Below are 17,607 nucleotides of genomic sequence, written 5' to 3' on the forward strand. Positions count from 1 at the left end.
TTTACTGTAATTCACTGTTATTATACTAGAGACCTGTTAGCGTGGTGGTAGGGTGTAAGTGAGGAGAAATGTTCTATAACCTTCCAATTAAGAGCGAAAATGGAGCAACTTTTCTTTAGTAAATGCAGCAACACTTTCTCTATTGCAGTCAGAGGGAAGGCCAAGAACACAGTGGTTTAGGTGCGGGTGTCCCAAGATGAGAGGCTTGCCTTTTCCTGGCTTCCATTTCTTCAATGAAGTTCTAAGTGAGCCCATCAGCTGAGACTGTGTGTAAAATCTGAACAAGGAGGAAATATGAGATAGCCAATTCAGAAAGGGAAAAATCAAACTTGGTAGGAAAACACTTTAGACTTGGTGGGCAGTGTTGACTAACTCATTTAAAGTTCATGCCCATGAATTTACAATGCAGCTAGTCAGCCTGGTTGCGTGATTTCCTTTCAACCTCACCCCTACCCCAAAGTGTTCACTTGCTTGGATGTGAACTTGGATATTTGGATCCTGTATGGATATTGTATGGTGGATATTCAGGTTCTGTCAATGTTGCAGTTTTGCTATATAACACAGAAATATAACACAGAAAAGGGGAAGTGAGGGAGATGAGGATATTTGAAAGGTAGTGATTGAGTGATTATAATGATGGATGCAGTGAGAGAAGAAAATCTAAAAAAATTTAGGTTGAAATAGATTGAATGTCTAAATAAGTTTGAGGAATATTTGCAGTGAATGTAGAGTAAATGAACTGCAAAGAGGAAAGGTGGAGAAAATAGAGGCTTTACGATGATGCAGGCACTGGTGATGATGAGGTTCAGCATGTGGCCATGTGAGACGGTGGCCGGGGAAGAGGGAAGGCGGAAAAGGGTTCAGGTGAGGAAATAGAAGGAAGAACAAATCAACCTTTTTTTTGATAGGTCTTTGATTCTGACATTAAAGTCACTGAGATTAGCTAAGGGATGGAGAAAACCTCTGAGAACTGGAACTGGAGTCTTCAGGAAATGAAAGGGCATAAGCAGAAAGGAGGTGAGACGTAGCAGTGAGAATGGGTAGAAAGTGGCATAGCTAGATGGCTTGAATGTCACGAGATCAGGGATTTGGGTAGGAAGACGAGGGAAGTAATTTGAAGCAGCAATGAACAGCCAGGAGCATGCTTATCTTACTTCCTGATCTTGAGATATATATGGGCTGAGGACAGGGAGCTGTGGGGGAGGGGATGCCCTTGGGGTAAGCCAGGTTTCCATCAAGGTCACAGAAAGTCAAAGTTCAGAGAGGAGGTAGAAGGACATAGTGGGAGTACTGTTTACAAGGAAGAGTTCAAAAGTCAAGAAGAGTCAGTGGGGCATTGGCAGGGTCTAGGGGTGTCCAGAGCAGTGTGGTAAGAGATGCCTACATGAACCTGAACTTTGAGCAGCGATTGTATTAACAGGACTATGTGGCACATCACATGGCTAAAGACTTCCTGTTTTGTGAAGAACTTTCTGCTTCTCCCTCCCAGCTTAAGTTTTAGGATTATTGTTCAATATAGGGAATGCAAAAATATTTTTCTTTATAAGCAGCTTTAGAAGATTAGTTTGTTTAGGCTGTCAGGCAGCTGTAGCAACCCAGATAGGACTGTATTTATATGTCTTAAGATAGGATTGATATGGGGAAGTCAACTTCACTGATGCACTAGGAAGTAGAAGGAAGGGACTACAAAGTACTCGAAGACCTACTGTGTACCAGTTTTACTACGTACCAGTAGTACCTGCTACTAAGTTTATATATAATATATAGGTGCTAAATATTTAATATTTAGGTATATACTTAAATTTTGTATATTCACACAATTTTGTTTTAAATACTTTATATAGGTAATTTCACTCCAGACCAATACTGACACATTGGAAAGTCTGTGGGCATTGGCGTCTGCTCTGAGTTTGAGTTTTCATTTCTCGGCTGACGAGCTGTGTTACTTTGGGCAAGTTACTTATATTCTAGAGCCTCAGTCTTCTCATCTGTAGAGTAATAATAATAAATCCACTTGTTACAGTTGCTGTGCAGCACTGCCCAAGTGATTCTGACAAGAAGGCCAGGCTGAGAACCACCAAAACAGGCGGATTAGTGCTCGTTCCATTTCCTAGATGAGGAAACCAAGTCTCAGAGAGGCTAAATAAGCATGTGATAAGTTGCTCAGGGTCACACAGCACTTAAGTTGCATTGCTGAGCCAGTTATTTGACCTCATGATCCTTGCTTTATCCTTACAGTGAGTTTTTTTGCCTAAATACAAGGGAAAATAAAGGAGTTCCACCAAAGCGTGGCTGCCCGACAGTAGGCAACATGGGAAGAGATAGGGGGATCAGGTGAAGAGGAAGCCGGCTCCATGGTATCTAGGTCAATGGTTCTCAAACTTGCATGTGTTTCCAGATCACCTGGGGAATATTTAAATTATAAATCTCTAGGGATCACCTTAGGCCAACTGGATTAGAATTTCTGGAGCATGGGAACCAGGAACATGTATCTTTAGAATTTCCCCCACGTGATACTGAGGTTGCTAGTCTGGTTCAGGTCCTTGGATCAGCTTTTGGGAACCATTGAATTCTAACTGAGGTCTTGAAATGATCAAGCAATAATATCCCAGTAAAATACTGAGTGCCTGTCATTGCCACCAAAACTGTCCTTTGGAGGTTGAGCTCTGTCATCTTGCTTTAAGGTCTTCTCTATATTACCTGAAACAGACACACGATCTGTCATTGAACTTCTGAACCTTGAGTATATAGGAAATGTCAAGTTGGCAGACTGTGCTATAACAGAAAGGGTTATTTGTTCTTTATAGCTGTTTTCTTCCTTCTTCCCCCTTGAGGTTCCTGCCCACTCAGTCAGATTAGAACTGTATAAACAAGCTTATACTACTGAGTTAGCACACATCTTGTAAATTTTTTTCTGAAGTGCTTAACATTACCGATGTCAGAAAAATCCATTGGGTTTTATGGACTAAGGCAAACAATGTAAGTTTGATATAATATAGTGGAGAGGAAATAACATCAACAGAAATTCTTATTTGGCAACATAAATATTTAGACTATATTATAGTCAGCATTTGATTGCTAATCCTACAAGAGATTTCCCTGAGTAGGGTTTTGAGGTCTGGGAGCTGAGTGGCAGGCACGATGTCTTATGGCTTTTAGCTGCATGTGATGATGTGTTAGTGGCATTGTAGTGTAACTGTAGTGGCCCATCTCTTAGTGAGGTCATCAGGGTCACCTGAAGAGTTGGTAAAGGGCTGACAGTTCCATCCTTAGATGCAGCAAGTCAGAATACCTGAGGGTTGGGGAGGAGCTTCTCCAGTGAATCTAGCTGAGAACAAGCATGCTGGTTAGTTGCTACATTTATTCCATGCTAGGGAATTTGTATGACTTATTTTATTCCCTTTCTTTTTTTTTTAATACCTACAACACCCAATCTTCCTAGGTGGTCTCCCATCCAAGTACTAACCAGGCCCGACCCTGCTTAGCTTCCGAGATCAGACGGGATCGAGCTTGTTCAGGGTAGCATGGCCATAGATTTTATTTACTTTTCAAAAGCAACTCTGCAAAGTAGGGGGTTCTCATCTTCCAGGCGAAGAGCTGGAAATGTAGGGTTGGAGAGACAATTGCCAGAGGCCACATGGCAGCCTTAGTGTGGCCAGAGCTGAGAAATGACTCTAAATTTAATGTCGAAGCCCCTTCCTTTTCCACATATTTGGTCTTTCCTACCTATTCAGCTCAGCATGGTTATCTCCTGGACCCTAGGCTTTGCTGCTCCGGAGTGGTTGGCATTTACAAAGGAAGATAGCTAGCATTTGTCATAACTACAAGCTACAAATGCAGTGTAAGTTTGGAGTAAATTGAAGTCCCAACTTTCAAAAGATTTACTAACCAGAATTTGAGTCATAGATGCTCAATTGTTGTTATTCATAGGGTCTCTCCTCACTATATTTCCCACCCTCCCACAAATTCCTTCTTACCTAAATTACTTATGGATTACAAAAGTGGATTCCTGAGTTGAGGGCTGGTCCATATCATTAAACTCTGGGGAAAAATTTTATGTGTGTTTCCATACATAGGTCTTTGTTGATAAAGAGTCTTCTTTCTTGGGCAGTTTTAATGACTTGTTAACTAGATGAATGTTCCAGAAAGGGTATCCTGCATTTAGATGGAATCTTATCAGTTCTGTCAATCATTAAAATATATTTGAGTACCTACTAGGTGCCAGGACCTGTTCTGGGGTGACATGTTTAGAGGGTAAACCTCACTGACAAAGGCTCTGCCTAGGCAGAACTGGGTTTCTAGTTGAGAACACCCCTGATAAACAAGTAAACGAAGTCCTAGGAATCCAAATAGGTGTGAATCTGTTATTTCACTCTCCACGTTGGCTGTTCTCCCACTAATCTCCTTGAGATCAGATCATCTTCATGTTTTCATTTTTCCTTGAGTGCCTACACTTCTGGGGCTTCCAATGGTCATGCCTGTGTTGTCATCTAGGCTTGAATGGCCTTTCCTACCTCCCCCAGACTCCTGTTCATCCTGCTCTGATCTCAGTTGCCACTTCCTCCTGCTCTGTGTTAACATAACTGAACACCTACCCATTATAGTATCCTGCTTTCGTGGACATGTCTGTCACCCCTCTTGGACTCTGAACACTTTAATGAGGGCATCTGTGTCTGATTTATCTTTGTATCTCCAGGGCCTACCATGGAGCTTTGCGGGTGGATGCTTAATGTGTTTGCTCCAAGAAGAAATGTTGAGTCCTATGGCACCTAGTGGTGGGTAGTGGTATTACAGGAATTGTTTGGTGGGAAGGGACACTAAGTCTGGGAAGGAACGCTTAACCCTAACAGTTTTGTGTTTCTTGGAGGAGTTCAGCATGAGCACTATCATGAATAGAGGAGTTGGCCTAGGATACAGGCAGTAATTATGGAAGAGAGGTGTCATGGAACACTGATGAGTCTTTCAAGGAAAGTTAGAAATTTGAAGTTCTGAATTCTAGATCAGAGCTGGAGGGAATACTAAAGACGCTGGGTTTTATATTCGTGTCTAGTTGGGGTGCAGAGAAGCTGTGGTGTGACCTGGTTCCAACAGTAGTTAGTTACAGGTCGGGCGGGGGACCCAGGCCTCCCAGTTCAGAAGGCTTTCTACGATGCTTGGACTGTGGTTTGTTATATATAAGAGAACAAAGGCACAGAGAGGCGAAGTAACTTGTTCCAGATCACACAACTAGTAAGTGGTGGAGCCTGGATTCAGACACAGGTCTGTCTGATGACAGAGGCCAGTTTGTAACCACTAAGCTGTCTTGTCTGTTCTTGGAAATTATGAAATGCATGGTCTTAACACATTTTCAGTTTTCCTTTTTTCCTTTTTCGTTAGCTGTAAGCCATTATAGGAAAGGAATATTATTAACAATTTTTCTTTTAATCGAAATGTAGTTGTGTGTTTTCAGAAAACATTTTTTATATTCTTCAAATATTAAAATCAAAGTCCCTGAATTATTTACTATATATATATACCTGTAATATGTATATAAATAACATGAAGGTTTTGTTTTTCTCTACTACTAAATTTAAAATATTCCTATTTCTGTTGTAAATCATTTAAGAATAAATATTTTATACTATATTGTAATGACTGAAAATCTATTCCTTTAATTTCATGGACCCCAGTGTTATAGACAATGAATTTAATTAGAACATCCTTACCTACATTGGTTTCACATCCAATTCTAACATCTGTTGACATATGGACTAGAAAGTGGTTATATCACTATTTTATAAATGATTCTAGGCACAGAAAAGGTAAATGACTTGTTTGAGTTTCAAATGAGTTGATGGAGGAACCAGAAATAGACTTTTCTACTAGTTATACTAGGCTCACTAAAATTCCTAACTGGAAGCTATCTGTACTCCCTTGGCAGTCGAAAATCCAGATCCTGGGACATCGGCCTGTTTTAATAAACAGAAGTGTTTCTATTCGGGCTGGGGGACAGGGAAAGGTGAAGGGAGGGCCGACACGATTGTTTCTAGGTCATTTCCAACCTTGAAGTTATAACACAGTTTTTTAGATGAAAGATAATATGCTCATCAAAGTGAGAATGTTCATTTAAAAATAAAGCAATGGGACATCAAGTGGCTGTGTTCGTAGATAAATGAACATACATATATGGACTCCAATTTTGTTTTTCATGCTGTCATATACTGTATTAAGGCAAGAGAGTAGACAAATAAGTAGTTGTTTAAAAGTAAAACCGTGTTGTTCATTTAACTTTAAAAACCACTGATTAGAATAATGATCAATGTTTCCATGTAGTACTATATTCATAGAAATACTGATATAGCAGTGTGTAGAGATAGTAGAATGACACTCTCTTTCTCTTTGTGTGCTGTATCTTTTAAAATGCATCCTAATTCATAAATAATGAAGAAAGTAAATGACATTATTCAAATGGGATATTTGGGGCAATTGAAGTCTTAGCACAAATTAAAAATTCTTGTCTCTTCCCCATTTTCTGCCCAAATTTGTTTTTGTGGAATGACCTTTGGTACCAACTTATAATAAAATGTTTCCTGAGTTTTTATTTTAAATTATAATAGCCTTTTCTGTCAAGTATGGTATTTATAAAAGTTTCTTTGATGAAATGCCTCTGAATTTTGTGCAAATAATCCAGGCAGGCTCTTAGATTAGTGGTAGCATTTGTACAGGACTTTTATGGCTTTATATGGCGCTTTTACACTCAGTTTATTTGACCCTTAGCTGTGAGTACTTAGTGGAATTCACTTTTTACTGATGAGAGCAATGTACTGAAAGATTCTTTGGTGTGGTTCTGGGTACATAGTAGGTGTTCCACATGTATATTTGAAAAGAAAATGAACAAAGGGACCCCGACAAGTTGTTTAACTTGCTAGAGGTCACCCAGCAAATATAGTGTCATACCAAGAATTGAACTTTCTACTTTACTAAAAGATTCCATATGCTGATATTGTCTCACTGTTATCTTTTTAGATTTTCTGAAAGATCAAATTAAAAATATTCACTTTTCTTAACTGAGGTGAAATTCATAAATGCATGAGTTTTCATTTTAAATTGTAACGGCCTCTCTTTCATCATCATGTCGTAGTGTCGCTCCTCTGTTCATAACAGCGCTCATAAAATTGACCACTTCAAAGCATACATTTTAGAGGCATTTAAGTACACTCAAAGTGTTCTGCAACCAACACCTCTAGCTAGTTGAAAAATGTTTTTATCACCCCCAGAGGAGATCCCATATCCATTAAGCAGTCACCCCAAGCTCTCCTCTCCCCAGCTGCTGGTAACTACCAATCAGCTTTCTGTGTCTGTAGGTTTCCCTATTCTAGATATTTCGTGTCAGTGGAATCATACAATATGTGACTGTCTTAGTCCGTTCAGGCTGCTATGATAGAATACCATAGGCTAGATAGCTTGTAAACAACAGAAATTTATTTCTGACAATTCTGGAGTCTGGAAAATCAAGATCAAGGCGTGTGGTCGGGTGAGGGTCTGCTTCCAGGCTCATGGGTGGCTTTTTTCTCACTGTATCCTCACATCTCGGAAGGGAGCTCTCTGAGATCTCTTTTACAAGGGCCCTAACCACTTCCCAAAGGTTCTACCACCTAATACCATTATATTAGGGGCTAGGATTATGAATTTTGAGGGGACATAAACATTTGGTCCATTGCAGTGACATATTCTGTCTAGCTTCTTTCATTTAGCATAGTATTTTCAAGTATCTATGTTGTAGCATATATCAGTACTTTGTTGCTTTTTATGGCTGAATTATATTCCATTATAGGGATAGAACATATTTTGTTTATCAGTTGATGGATATTGAGTTAATTCCATACTTTGGCAATTGTGAATAGTGCTGCTATGAACATTCATGTTCAAGTATTTGAAAACCTGTTTTCATTGCCAGCTTTTATGGTAATTCTATGTTTAACTTTTTGGGGAACCACCAAACTGGTTACCATTTCCTACCAATGATGTCCAAGAATTCCAATTTCCCCACATCGTTTTCAATGCTTGTTATTTGACTTTTGTTTTTATTATTATAACCTTCCTAGCGAGTATGAAGTGGGATCTCCTTGTGGTTTTGATTTGCATTTTCCTGGTAAGATATTTGTATTTTAATGAATAAACTTAATCAAAAAATGAGTTTGGGTAACAAAATCAACATCAAAATGAGTGGCTTCATTTGTCTTCAGGACATTATTTAATACTGGCATATGATTACCCCTGGGGTGCATGATTCTGGGCTGAAAATAACATGCTGTGGGATTAGAAGGATATAGGTGGATAATAAGACCACTATCATCTAACTTTTTTTTTTAATACTGCCTAAATTAATAAGGAAAAATAAAACATTACATCACGTTTTGTTTTCATGCCGCCTGCCAAAAGAGACTTAGTACTTTGCATTGCAAAGCTTTCTTTATGTAATTCTTTCACATCTTAATGGCCTGTTCTTTATTTTTACAGTGTGAGTGAAGACGTCCAGGATGGCTCAGGGATCCGGGGATCAAAGAGCAGTGGGGATTGCTGACCCAGAGGAGAGTTCTCCAAACATGATAGTCTACCGCAAAGTAAGGTGTCTGGTTAGATGCCACAGTGCTGCCTCTGTGCGTTTGTGTTCTGTGGAGAGTTTATCGATGGTTGACAGCTCAACAGATGCTTTCTGTCTAAACTGCCTTGATGGATAAATGCCTATCATATTCTTCTCATGTGCTCTAGTTCTCCAGTTCTAAAATTCGAGAGTTAGATTTTGTCCTACTTGCTATTGCATACTTGAAAAATACTATGTGATTTAGTTTTCTTTAAACCCAAAGATGGCATAAGGAATATAGTAGAGACATACTCTCCTTTGGTATAAAGCCCTTAGTGTAACATTTATTAATCCAATGTTCTTCGAACCCATGGTACCTGCAAGATCTACTCTAGACGCTGTGGGAGATACAGAGGTACTGTAAACATCTAACATAGATGTTTACAGTTGGTATGAGACATTAGATATACCTAAATAACTGTAACAGAGTCTGAGTGTTAATTTCCAAAAGAGAAGTGCAAGTTGAGTGTTATATAATCTCAGAGGAGGGGCAATTGCCTCCAGTTTCAGAGGTCAGAGGTCAGGAGTGGTCTTTGAACTCAGTTTTAAAGGATGGGTAGGATTGCTTATGCAGAAAGAGAACATCCCAGGGGGTGAGATGTGTTCTGCAGAGGCAAAGAGCTGGAGAAAGTGAACAGCAATCAGAACCTGTTCGCTTGGGCATAGGATGAATTAGTAGAAATAAGTGGAGGTAAAGTTTTGGAAAGAGAGGCTGGATGGAGCCAGAATTGAGAATGTGGAATCACAGGCAGTTTAATCCTGGAAAAGTTTTCTGCCAGGAGGTGTAAAATCAACGACTCTTTGGGATTATGAGTCTTGCCCTAGTGTGCCAAATGCATTGTTATCAGAGTGGATTGGAGACTAGTGGGGGGTATTCCTGTATCTGTGAGAAAGGTAAGGAGAACGCTAATCTAGCATGGGACATGCCCTTCAGAACTGAGCAGGACTGAGCAGAGGGATTAAAGAGTCTAAATTAAAAATGACTTCGAAACTGAATGAATATGGAATTAGGAAGTGAATAGAGAATAAAAAAATGACTGGGTTTTTGACCTTGGGTTATAGAAAGACGTTGATGGTATTTATTCAAATATGGACATTTGGAAGAAGAATACATTTTAAGGAAGGAAATGTGGCACGTAGTTTTATTTGTGCACACATTGAATTTGATGAAATAACTGCTTCTTATTAAACACCTTTTTAATGTTTGCATGTTTGTAAAAATTAACTTAACTGTATTATATATTAATAAGGAAAATGAGTTAATGTTCATTTCACTAAATATTTGAGCTGTCTGCTGGGTTCTGTGTTTTCTTGAAGTCTCTGTGTTTGATCTATGTTAATCATGCGGACAATGTTGAATTAGGTAGTCCTGGATAATCGGTATGGTGAATTTTTCTCTTTTCCTTGTAAAGAATGGAACTCAAACGATTCCTGCTCTGAGTATCAATTTCCCTAATCCTTTGTTTTGCAAGAGAATGCTTAGATAACCCATCTCCAAGAGAGATGCTTATTAAGTTCTAGTGAAGAAAAATAGATTAATGAGACTAGCCAATTAGTGAGGCATACAGAATAATAGACAGACATTTATATATCATTGCTTTCTTAACCCACCCCAGGCTGAAAGACTCTGTCATGCTTGTAAGGACATGGGGTTCGGAGTCAGATCTAGGTTAAAGTTGCAACTCTGCCACTTCCTAGAGATATGACCTTGAGTCAGTTATTTAACTTCTGTGAGTCTTGGTTTCTTCATTTATAAAAAGAAAAATAAGGTGGGAAGAAGGATAGTACTTCATGGGTTTATTGTACAGATTCATTTATGTAAAGTACATAAGGCATCTTACATCCTGCTTGGCCTGGAGGTGGTCCATAATGAATGCTTCTTTTTCTTTTATCTTCAGGTCTTCTAGAGACAGTGACACTTGGAGAGGAAATAAACTATAAAATGTATAAATGTTGATGCTGTTAATAAGTTGACTGAAGTACGTTCATACAGTGAGTCGCTTTTTAAAGACATAGGAACACAGTACAAATGTTTTTATATTATTCAGAGATTGCAAATCAATGGATTATTAAAGGTTAATAGGAAATGTAAAGGTCATGCAATCCAGACAGCTTTCCACTAGAATGTTTGGTGTTATGTTGAAGAGAAAACTTCCTATAGATTTGTGGGAACTTGAATTTTTACTTTTTAGGCAGTAGCAAGAGACTTTTTTTTTTTTCTTTTTGGTTAAATTTAGAAACAAAGTTGTCAATTGCTATAGTTCTTTAGAGAAATGATCACTAGTCATTTGGTTTCTATACTGAAAATATATCTTGCTTCCTCATGACAAATTTGTGTTCATCTAATTTGCTTTATTAATTGCTCAAAAGGGATATTGGATCCGTTCAGAAAAAAAAAAAAAAAAGTGGCATACTTATTGCCTAGTATGGCTCCAGCACCTAGAATCATTAAAACCTAGTTCTTTTGGCTAACAAGTCACGATGTGTTTGAAACACGGAGTATCCACCTAGTTCTCTACTCTAAGTGCTGTAGACTGGCCACTGGCTATGGCCGAGACTTACCTACTACAGGACACTATCTTCAAGGTGTAGCTAAAGAGCAAATCTTGAAACCAAGGTCAATTCACAACATTTTCTATAGAAGTACTCTTGTGTGACAATTTAGTCAAGATTTTAGCTATAAAACCAAACCTTTTCTTAGAGATCACCAACAAAAATTTACATTTAAAAAATTGTGCAAATAGTGCTTTCGTTTTTGTTTTCCTTCTCTTGTTTGTTGTTTCTTTCTCTTGTCAGACATTTCCAGTGTGAAATTTTTGCTTGGACTATGTTGTGTTGATTCAGATGCTGACATTTAAAGAGCCAAATCTAGAGAAATGGAGCTTTTGGGTAAACTTTCGAGTAATAAGTGGGGTGATTACGTCCATAATGTTGTTGTGACTTTTAAATGCCATTTGAGATGGTAACCTCCTGACATATGAGTAATGATGGGTGGATTTCCTAAGCTCACACATTTCAGAATACTCTTCAATTTCTTTTTGTTTTGTATGTCATTAACTGTGAGAAGTTGTACTTTCCCAGGGCATGATTTATTTATTGACTTGAACAGACTTTCTAATTTAGTTTTTCATCTTTCATATTCACATTTGGGATTGGAGGTGTGTATGAAAAATGTATTGGGCCCATTAAAAATCTATTTAAAAGAAAAGCTTAATTATGCATTAAGTCGCCCAGAGCTGTTAACTGTTTTTACATTCTTGGATCCAAAAGATCCTGGGTCATTGAGTTGCCTAATGTAGTGATGATATTTGAACCTGACTGTACATCAGATTGTTTAGGGGTGCTTTATAAAAACATGCTTATTCTAAGAGGACCCCCTCAAAGATATTTGCATTTAATAGGTCTCAGCTGGGTCCCAGGAATCTGAGTTTTAAAATGTTCTCAGGAGAATCTGATGCTCAGGTAAGTTTGAAATGCACTTATTTAGTATCTTTTACAATATCCCGGTAGAGTATGCATCGTGAAGAAATGAGAGAGTTGGCGTTTTGAAATGGGTTTTTGATTTCATAATTATTTGTAGATCTCTCGAGATATAGAAGAACCAGGCTCTTGTCATAGAGTTAGAATTAGAGGATTCGACCAGCTTCGTCTTAGAGGTTTTCTAGTCTATACACTTATTTCACAGGTGAGAAAATGAAAGTATGGAGAGGAGGAGGAACTTTCTTCAAGTTGCTCAGCAGTTTCTCACTGAAGCCATCATTATGTCCAGGGAGCCTGGCCGGTCCCATTGGTGTTCTTTAACAACCATGTTGTCAACCACAAACAATTATTACCACATTGTTGGGGCTCAACAGACATTGGTGAATTAAAATAAATGAAAATACTGTGCAGCAGATCTTTGGTTTTTGTGCATATTCTCAGAGATATGGCTTGGGTTAACTTTGAACATTTGTAATGCTAAAGCTTCATTCTACTTCCTGGTGCTTTTGTTTACTGGGTAAAGATTTCCTGAAATGTTTACTTTCTTTTATAACTAGAAATTCTTTTGAGTAAGAGTTGGTTGCTTTCTGATTTTGTTTGGTCCTCTAGTGGTATAAATGATGTCTCTTGACAAATTTCCAACCAGACTGGTAATTTGATTTGGTAGAACTCTGGGCTATTAGAGGATAGGTGAACAGAGAAAATTGCAGCTGAACGTGACCCAGGGGGTGAACAGAGAAAATTGTAGCTTAACGTGACCCAGGCTGGGGTCAAAAGGTGGTACAGTGTGATGGATGATGCCAGACAGGGAGCTGACAGCTCTGGCTATCTGGTCCCAGCTCCCACACTTATCGTTTTGGTTCTCTGGATGGGCAACTTCACCTTCTTGGTTCTACTTATTTTGTCTTCTTCCTTTCCTCGTTCTTTCCCTCCTTTCTTCCCAACTATGAATTACTTCTTAAGCAAAAACAATCTATTCATTGCTCACCTAAGGTGAAAAGAAGCATAATAAAATGAACCCTGTGTACTCACCCTCAACTTAATAAATAAAACATGACTTTTGTTTCATTTTCTCTTCTGTAAAGTGAGGGTGTTGGACAAATAATGTGCAAATACATTTCTGCAATGATTTCCAAGTTTCATTCTGTAACATTTTGATCTTCCAGAATTTAAGATATTTCCCTGTTCAAACAATGTTGTGAAACTATGTGCGTAAGGGTCTTTTGAGTTTTTCTGGCAATATTTTAGACATTCCTAGGTAACCTAAATTGGATTGAGATTAAACCCAGTGTAGTCAGGTATCAGAAGAAAAAATTTTACTCGTAACAATTCAACACCCAACAGTTAAAGTATCTTCTTGGTGGTGACTTGTTTCTTTGGTTTGCTAATAACATGTAAGATATTTGTACAGTTATTTTGCAGTGCCGATTATATATGAGACAGCACTGGATATTGTCAGTAATATATAATGTCAGGGATGAATTCGGAGTTTTAGAGGAAGACAAAAAGCCAACATTGTTGTATGTGGAAGGGGTTGTTAAATAGCCATGCCATTGCTGGCTTCCTTCACCTTAGTTTCCAGTTATTAACTCCTTTTCTGCTGGCATTTCGTCTCATCTCTGTATTGCTCTGATACCTCCAAGGTCACTTTTCCTAATGATCTAGGACCCTTGAAGTCCTGGGCAGAAGTTGGTTTAGGAATACTTCCAGAAAGCAAATGTAGTACTATTTTAGTTACACAGGCACCAAGAAGGGAACACCTAGTCTAGTAGAGGGAAGCTGGAGAGAAAGCTGGGACTAGGGCATTGTTCTGGAATTCAGAGAAGGCAGTCGTAGAAGCCAACACGATTGAGAGTCAGTGAACCTGCAGACCCTAGTGACTAAGACCTAATGAGGATTAGACGCTAATCAGCAAATATGTATTGAGTTTCATTTGTGTGCCAGACACTGTTAGATGCTAGGGATGCAAGATGAGGGCTGTTCCCTGAAGTAACCTATAGGCCAGCAGGGCAGAGATGGGTAATCAGACAAGTGCAGTACACATAGAGGCAAGCTGACAGTTCTGGGAGGAGAGAGGATGATGATGTCATAGAAGACATCCATAGGATTTGGCACCTGTTTTAATTTTTGAAATATGATTAGAATCAACCTGGCAGAGGAGGGGAGAAAAAGTGTAAAAGGAAGAAGGACCAGTGCATGTAAAGGGACAGAGTTGTGAAGTTGTATGATGAGTTCTGGAAACTTCGAGTGGCTCTCTTCATGGAGCTAAGTTTCTGTGATGAAGGGTTGAGAAATAAAGCTGGATGAGTAGATTAGGTCCAGATCATAAAAAACCTTTTACATCATGCAAAGAGTTTGGACATTGTGCAGGTTATTTTCCCTTTGCAACCCCACACCCGTACTCAGCCCCTCTCTATGCTGTTCTGTGGCCCAAAATGCTAAGCCATGTGTACTACATCTACAGGGCTCCTGTGACTTTTGGCTTTCAATTTCTGGCTTTTCAATTGAATTGGGTCAATAGAAGCCTGGAGAAATGGGAGGGAGGAAGAAGAGTAAAGTCAGGGTATTTTTTTCCTTGGCTCCCTCTCTGTAAGGTCTGGCACAGAAGGTGGCTGCTCCTCTCAAGGAAGACTGCTCTCCTTTTCTGGGTCCTGATACCCATTTCCTCTACTCATCCTTTTGGGCCTTGGAGTGGTTCCATTTTGTATTAGTGATCAATTGCTGTGTAACAATTTGCCCCCAAACTCAGTGACTTAACCACAACATTTGTTATGTCAATTTCTGTGGGTCACTAATCCTAGTGTAGATTAGGTGAGTGTGCTGGCTCAGGGCTCCCTCTCAAGACGTGGGCTGAGGTAGCAGATTTATCTAAAGCCTTGATTGGGGGAAAAAGTCCACTTCAAAGCTCACTCATGTGGTTGCTGGCCAGGTTCAGTTCCTTGAGTGCCGTTGGAATGATGGCCTCATTTCCTCACTGGCTGTTAGCTGAAGGCCACTCTGAGTTCCCTGCCACATGTGCCCATTTCTAGAGCAGCTCACAACGTGGCAAAACGTGGCAACTTGTCATCAGAATGAGCAAGGGAGGAGGAGGCAGGGCAGGTGGGGATTGGTAGTGGGAGTCTCACTATTTTATAACCTAATCTTGAACATGGCATCCCATCCCCTTTAGTAGGAGTAAGTCACCAGCGCTCTCACCAGGTGAGGGGTTTATGCAAGGGCATGAGTACAGAAGGTGAGACCACCATGGGCCATTTTAGAAGCCATGTACCACTCAATTCTACTTCCCCAGGTCAGAGTTTCCTGAGCGGTCCCTTATGGTTCTCCTGTACCCTTTAGATTAAAGACACTTTTATACTTGGTCCTTACTGAAATACATTCTCCTCGAATTGTCCTGTATTATGAATGTCATCTATTTACTGATAAGGCTCTGACTCATGCAGATATTATCCCAAAAGCAAAGGGAAACCATTAAGATCCCATTTTTCTTCATTTGGAAATTCTCCACAAAAGGATTTGAAGCAGGGAAGGCATATGTTCAAGGTGGAAAACTGGCTTGTGGCGGGAGGGTGTAAGAAAAACTGTAGGATTTAAGCAGAAGGGTAGTTTAGCAATTTCACAGGGATTCCGGTGAAGGAAAAATGATGTCCAAGTCAGTGACAGTGGTAATGTACATGAAGGGATGTATTTGAGAGGTAGAATCAATAGGACTTGGTGACCGATAAGTTGTAGGGAGGATTTGAGGGTATAGAGGAGGAATGGTGGGGCCTTTTCACTAGATTTTACCTAGGAGCTGTTAAAGGTCTCCTCGGACCAACAAGATTTTGAACCAAATACTAACTGTAGAACTGGATTGCCTGCTCCTCTCCTCCTTGTTTGCAGATAAATCAAGAGTGTCATGGAAAGGGTGTGTAACTGGACCAAGATATTGGGTATTTATTGTGACTGCACCAGTTCACTTTTGGCCATGCACAAGTCGTTTCTGTGTTTTAAGTCTAGTTCTGTCATTTGCGAAATGAGGGCTTAGCTAGGCTAAGTGATCTCAAAAGTACTTTCAGTTCTAACATTCTAGGGCTTTCATTACCTGAAATAAAGAAATGTGTATTTTATTATCTTTATTTTTTCATAACTTCCTTCATAATCAAAAAGTTAACCCGAGTAAAACTTTGAAAAACAGGTAACTCAGTACATTTAAAACAAGTGCTTTTCAGTCTTGAACGTTTAGGACTTTCTTTTCTTCATTCTTTTTTTTTTTTTTTTTTTTTTAAACACTAAATAAAATTCCTAAGGATGAACTTTAGAGGGTGTTCTGCGTAACTAATTTAATTGTTCAATCTGCATTTTAAGATTCTTTTCATTAAATATTTTGAAGGTTCTTTATTGCCTTAGAGGAAAACTGTTCTGTTTCCCATTTCCCCTAGGATTAGACTTGCAAAGGAAAAGCTCCCCATATCATTGTCTTGGTTGGCAGGAGACAGGAGGACAGGCAAGTCCTAGATCAGTGGTATCAGTGTCCACAGATGAAAGGGATGTTATTTTTAGCGTGGGGAATAGCACATTGTGGTTTTATGATGTGTTTCCATCAGTATAACTTTCTAATCTGGAAAGTCTTTGGTGTGTTTAAGATTTCATTTTTCCAATTTTTTTTTCTTGTTTCATTTCAGAGTCTAAGATTTTACATTTTGGTGGACAATTTATTACACTATTTATTGACACTTCTGTATCTTTACATTATGAAGAACATGGATGGCCAGAGAGTAAATTCCCCATTCTTAGTAGTTTGAACAAGAAAAACTAAAAGCTAATAGATATCTGTGAATAGAAAATTAATGTGTTAAAATCATTGGGAGGTAGAAGGATTATATTTTAAATATCTGCTAGTTTGCCAAAGATCAAAATTGAAAATGGACAATTTTTTTGATCAGCATTCTCATTTCTAAAAAGTTATTACAGTAAAGGATAAAAAAAAATACAAAGATAGAAATATACATGTAAACATACAGCCACTCCAGAAGAATATTCATACCTCTGGTGGTGAATAATATCCAGATTGAAATAATTAGAATATTTGTTGAAAGGGAATTAGTTTAATAATTATAAAGGATAGTATTCATATTTGAGATGATCCCACAGTTAGATTACTGGATTTCTGTTTTGGGAGACCTAATTGCCCTGAAAAGAAGATAATTATTGACATCCTTATGTATGGTCAGATTGAATATTCTTTATTTTTAAATCCCTATAAGACTTTATCTTTTTTGTTTTATTAATTTTTTTTGTTTTATTTGCAAAATAAAAAGGTTATGTAAATTTACTAAAAATTATGGTTTCCTTGCTCTTTATTATTTTTGCATCTCTGTGCTTACATCTGGGGTCATTTTTCTTTTTTCTGAAGAACTACCTTTAGTATTTTCTTTAGTGCAGGTCTGCTGGAGATAAATTCTCTCAGATCATATTTGTCTAAAAATGTCTTTGCTTCATATTCATTTTTGAAGAGTATTTTTTTT

General features: G+C 38.5%; 1 protein-coding gene and 1 pseudogene across 5 annotated transcripts in view; one reads left to right on the forward strand and one right to left on the reverse strand.

Moving 5' to 3' along the window:
- The window catches only part of RGS6 (regulator of G protein signaling 6), a 444,196-nt gene that overhangs the window by 14,189 nt on the left and 412,400 nt on the right, over positions 1–17,607 (forward strand). For all 5 annotated transcript variants that reach the window (XR_001518095.1, XM_015599615.2, XM_025042155.1 and 2 more), the window contains exon 2: positions 8,500–8,603. Coding sequence is in view for 4 of the 5 variants with exons in the window: in XM_015599615.2 (XP_015455101.1) it covers positions 8,520–8,603 (84 nt within the window). In the remaining variant the exon portion in view is untranslated. The remainder of the gene's footprint in view (positions 1–8,499; positions 8,604–17,607) is intronic.
- Positions 3,418–3,536, reverse strand: LOC112473715 (annotated as a pseudogene).

Source organism: Pteropus alecto, unplaced genomic scaffold (genome assembly GCF_000325575.1).
Source record: "Pteropus alecto unplaced genomic scaffold, ASM32557v1 scaffold8, whole genome shotgun sequence".
Lineage (NCBI taxonomy): Eukaryota > Metazoa > Chordata > Mammalia > Chiroptera > Pteropodidae > Pteropus > Pteropus alecto.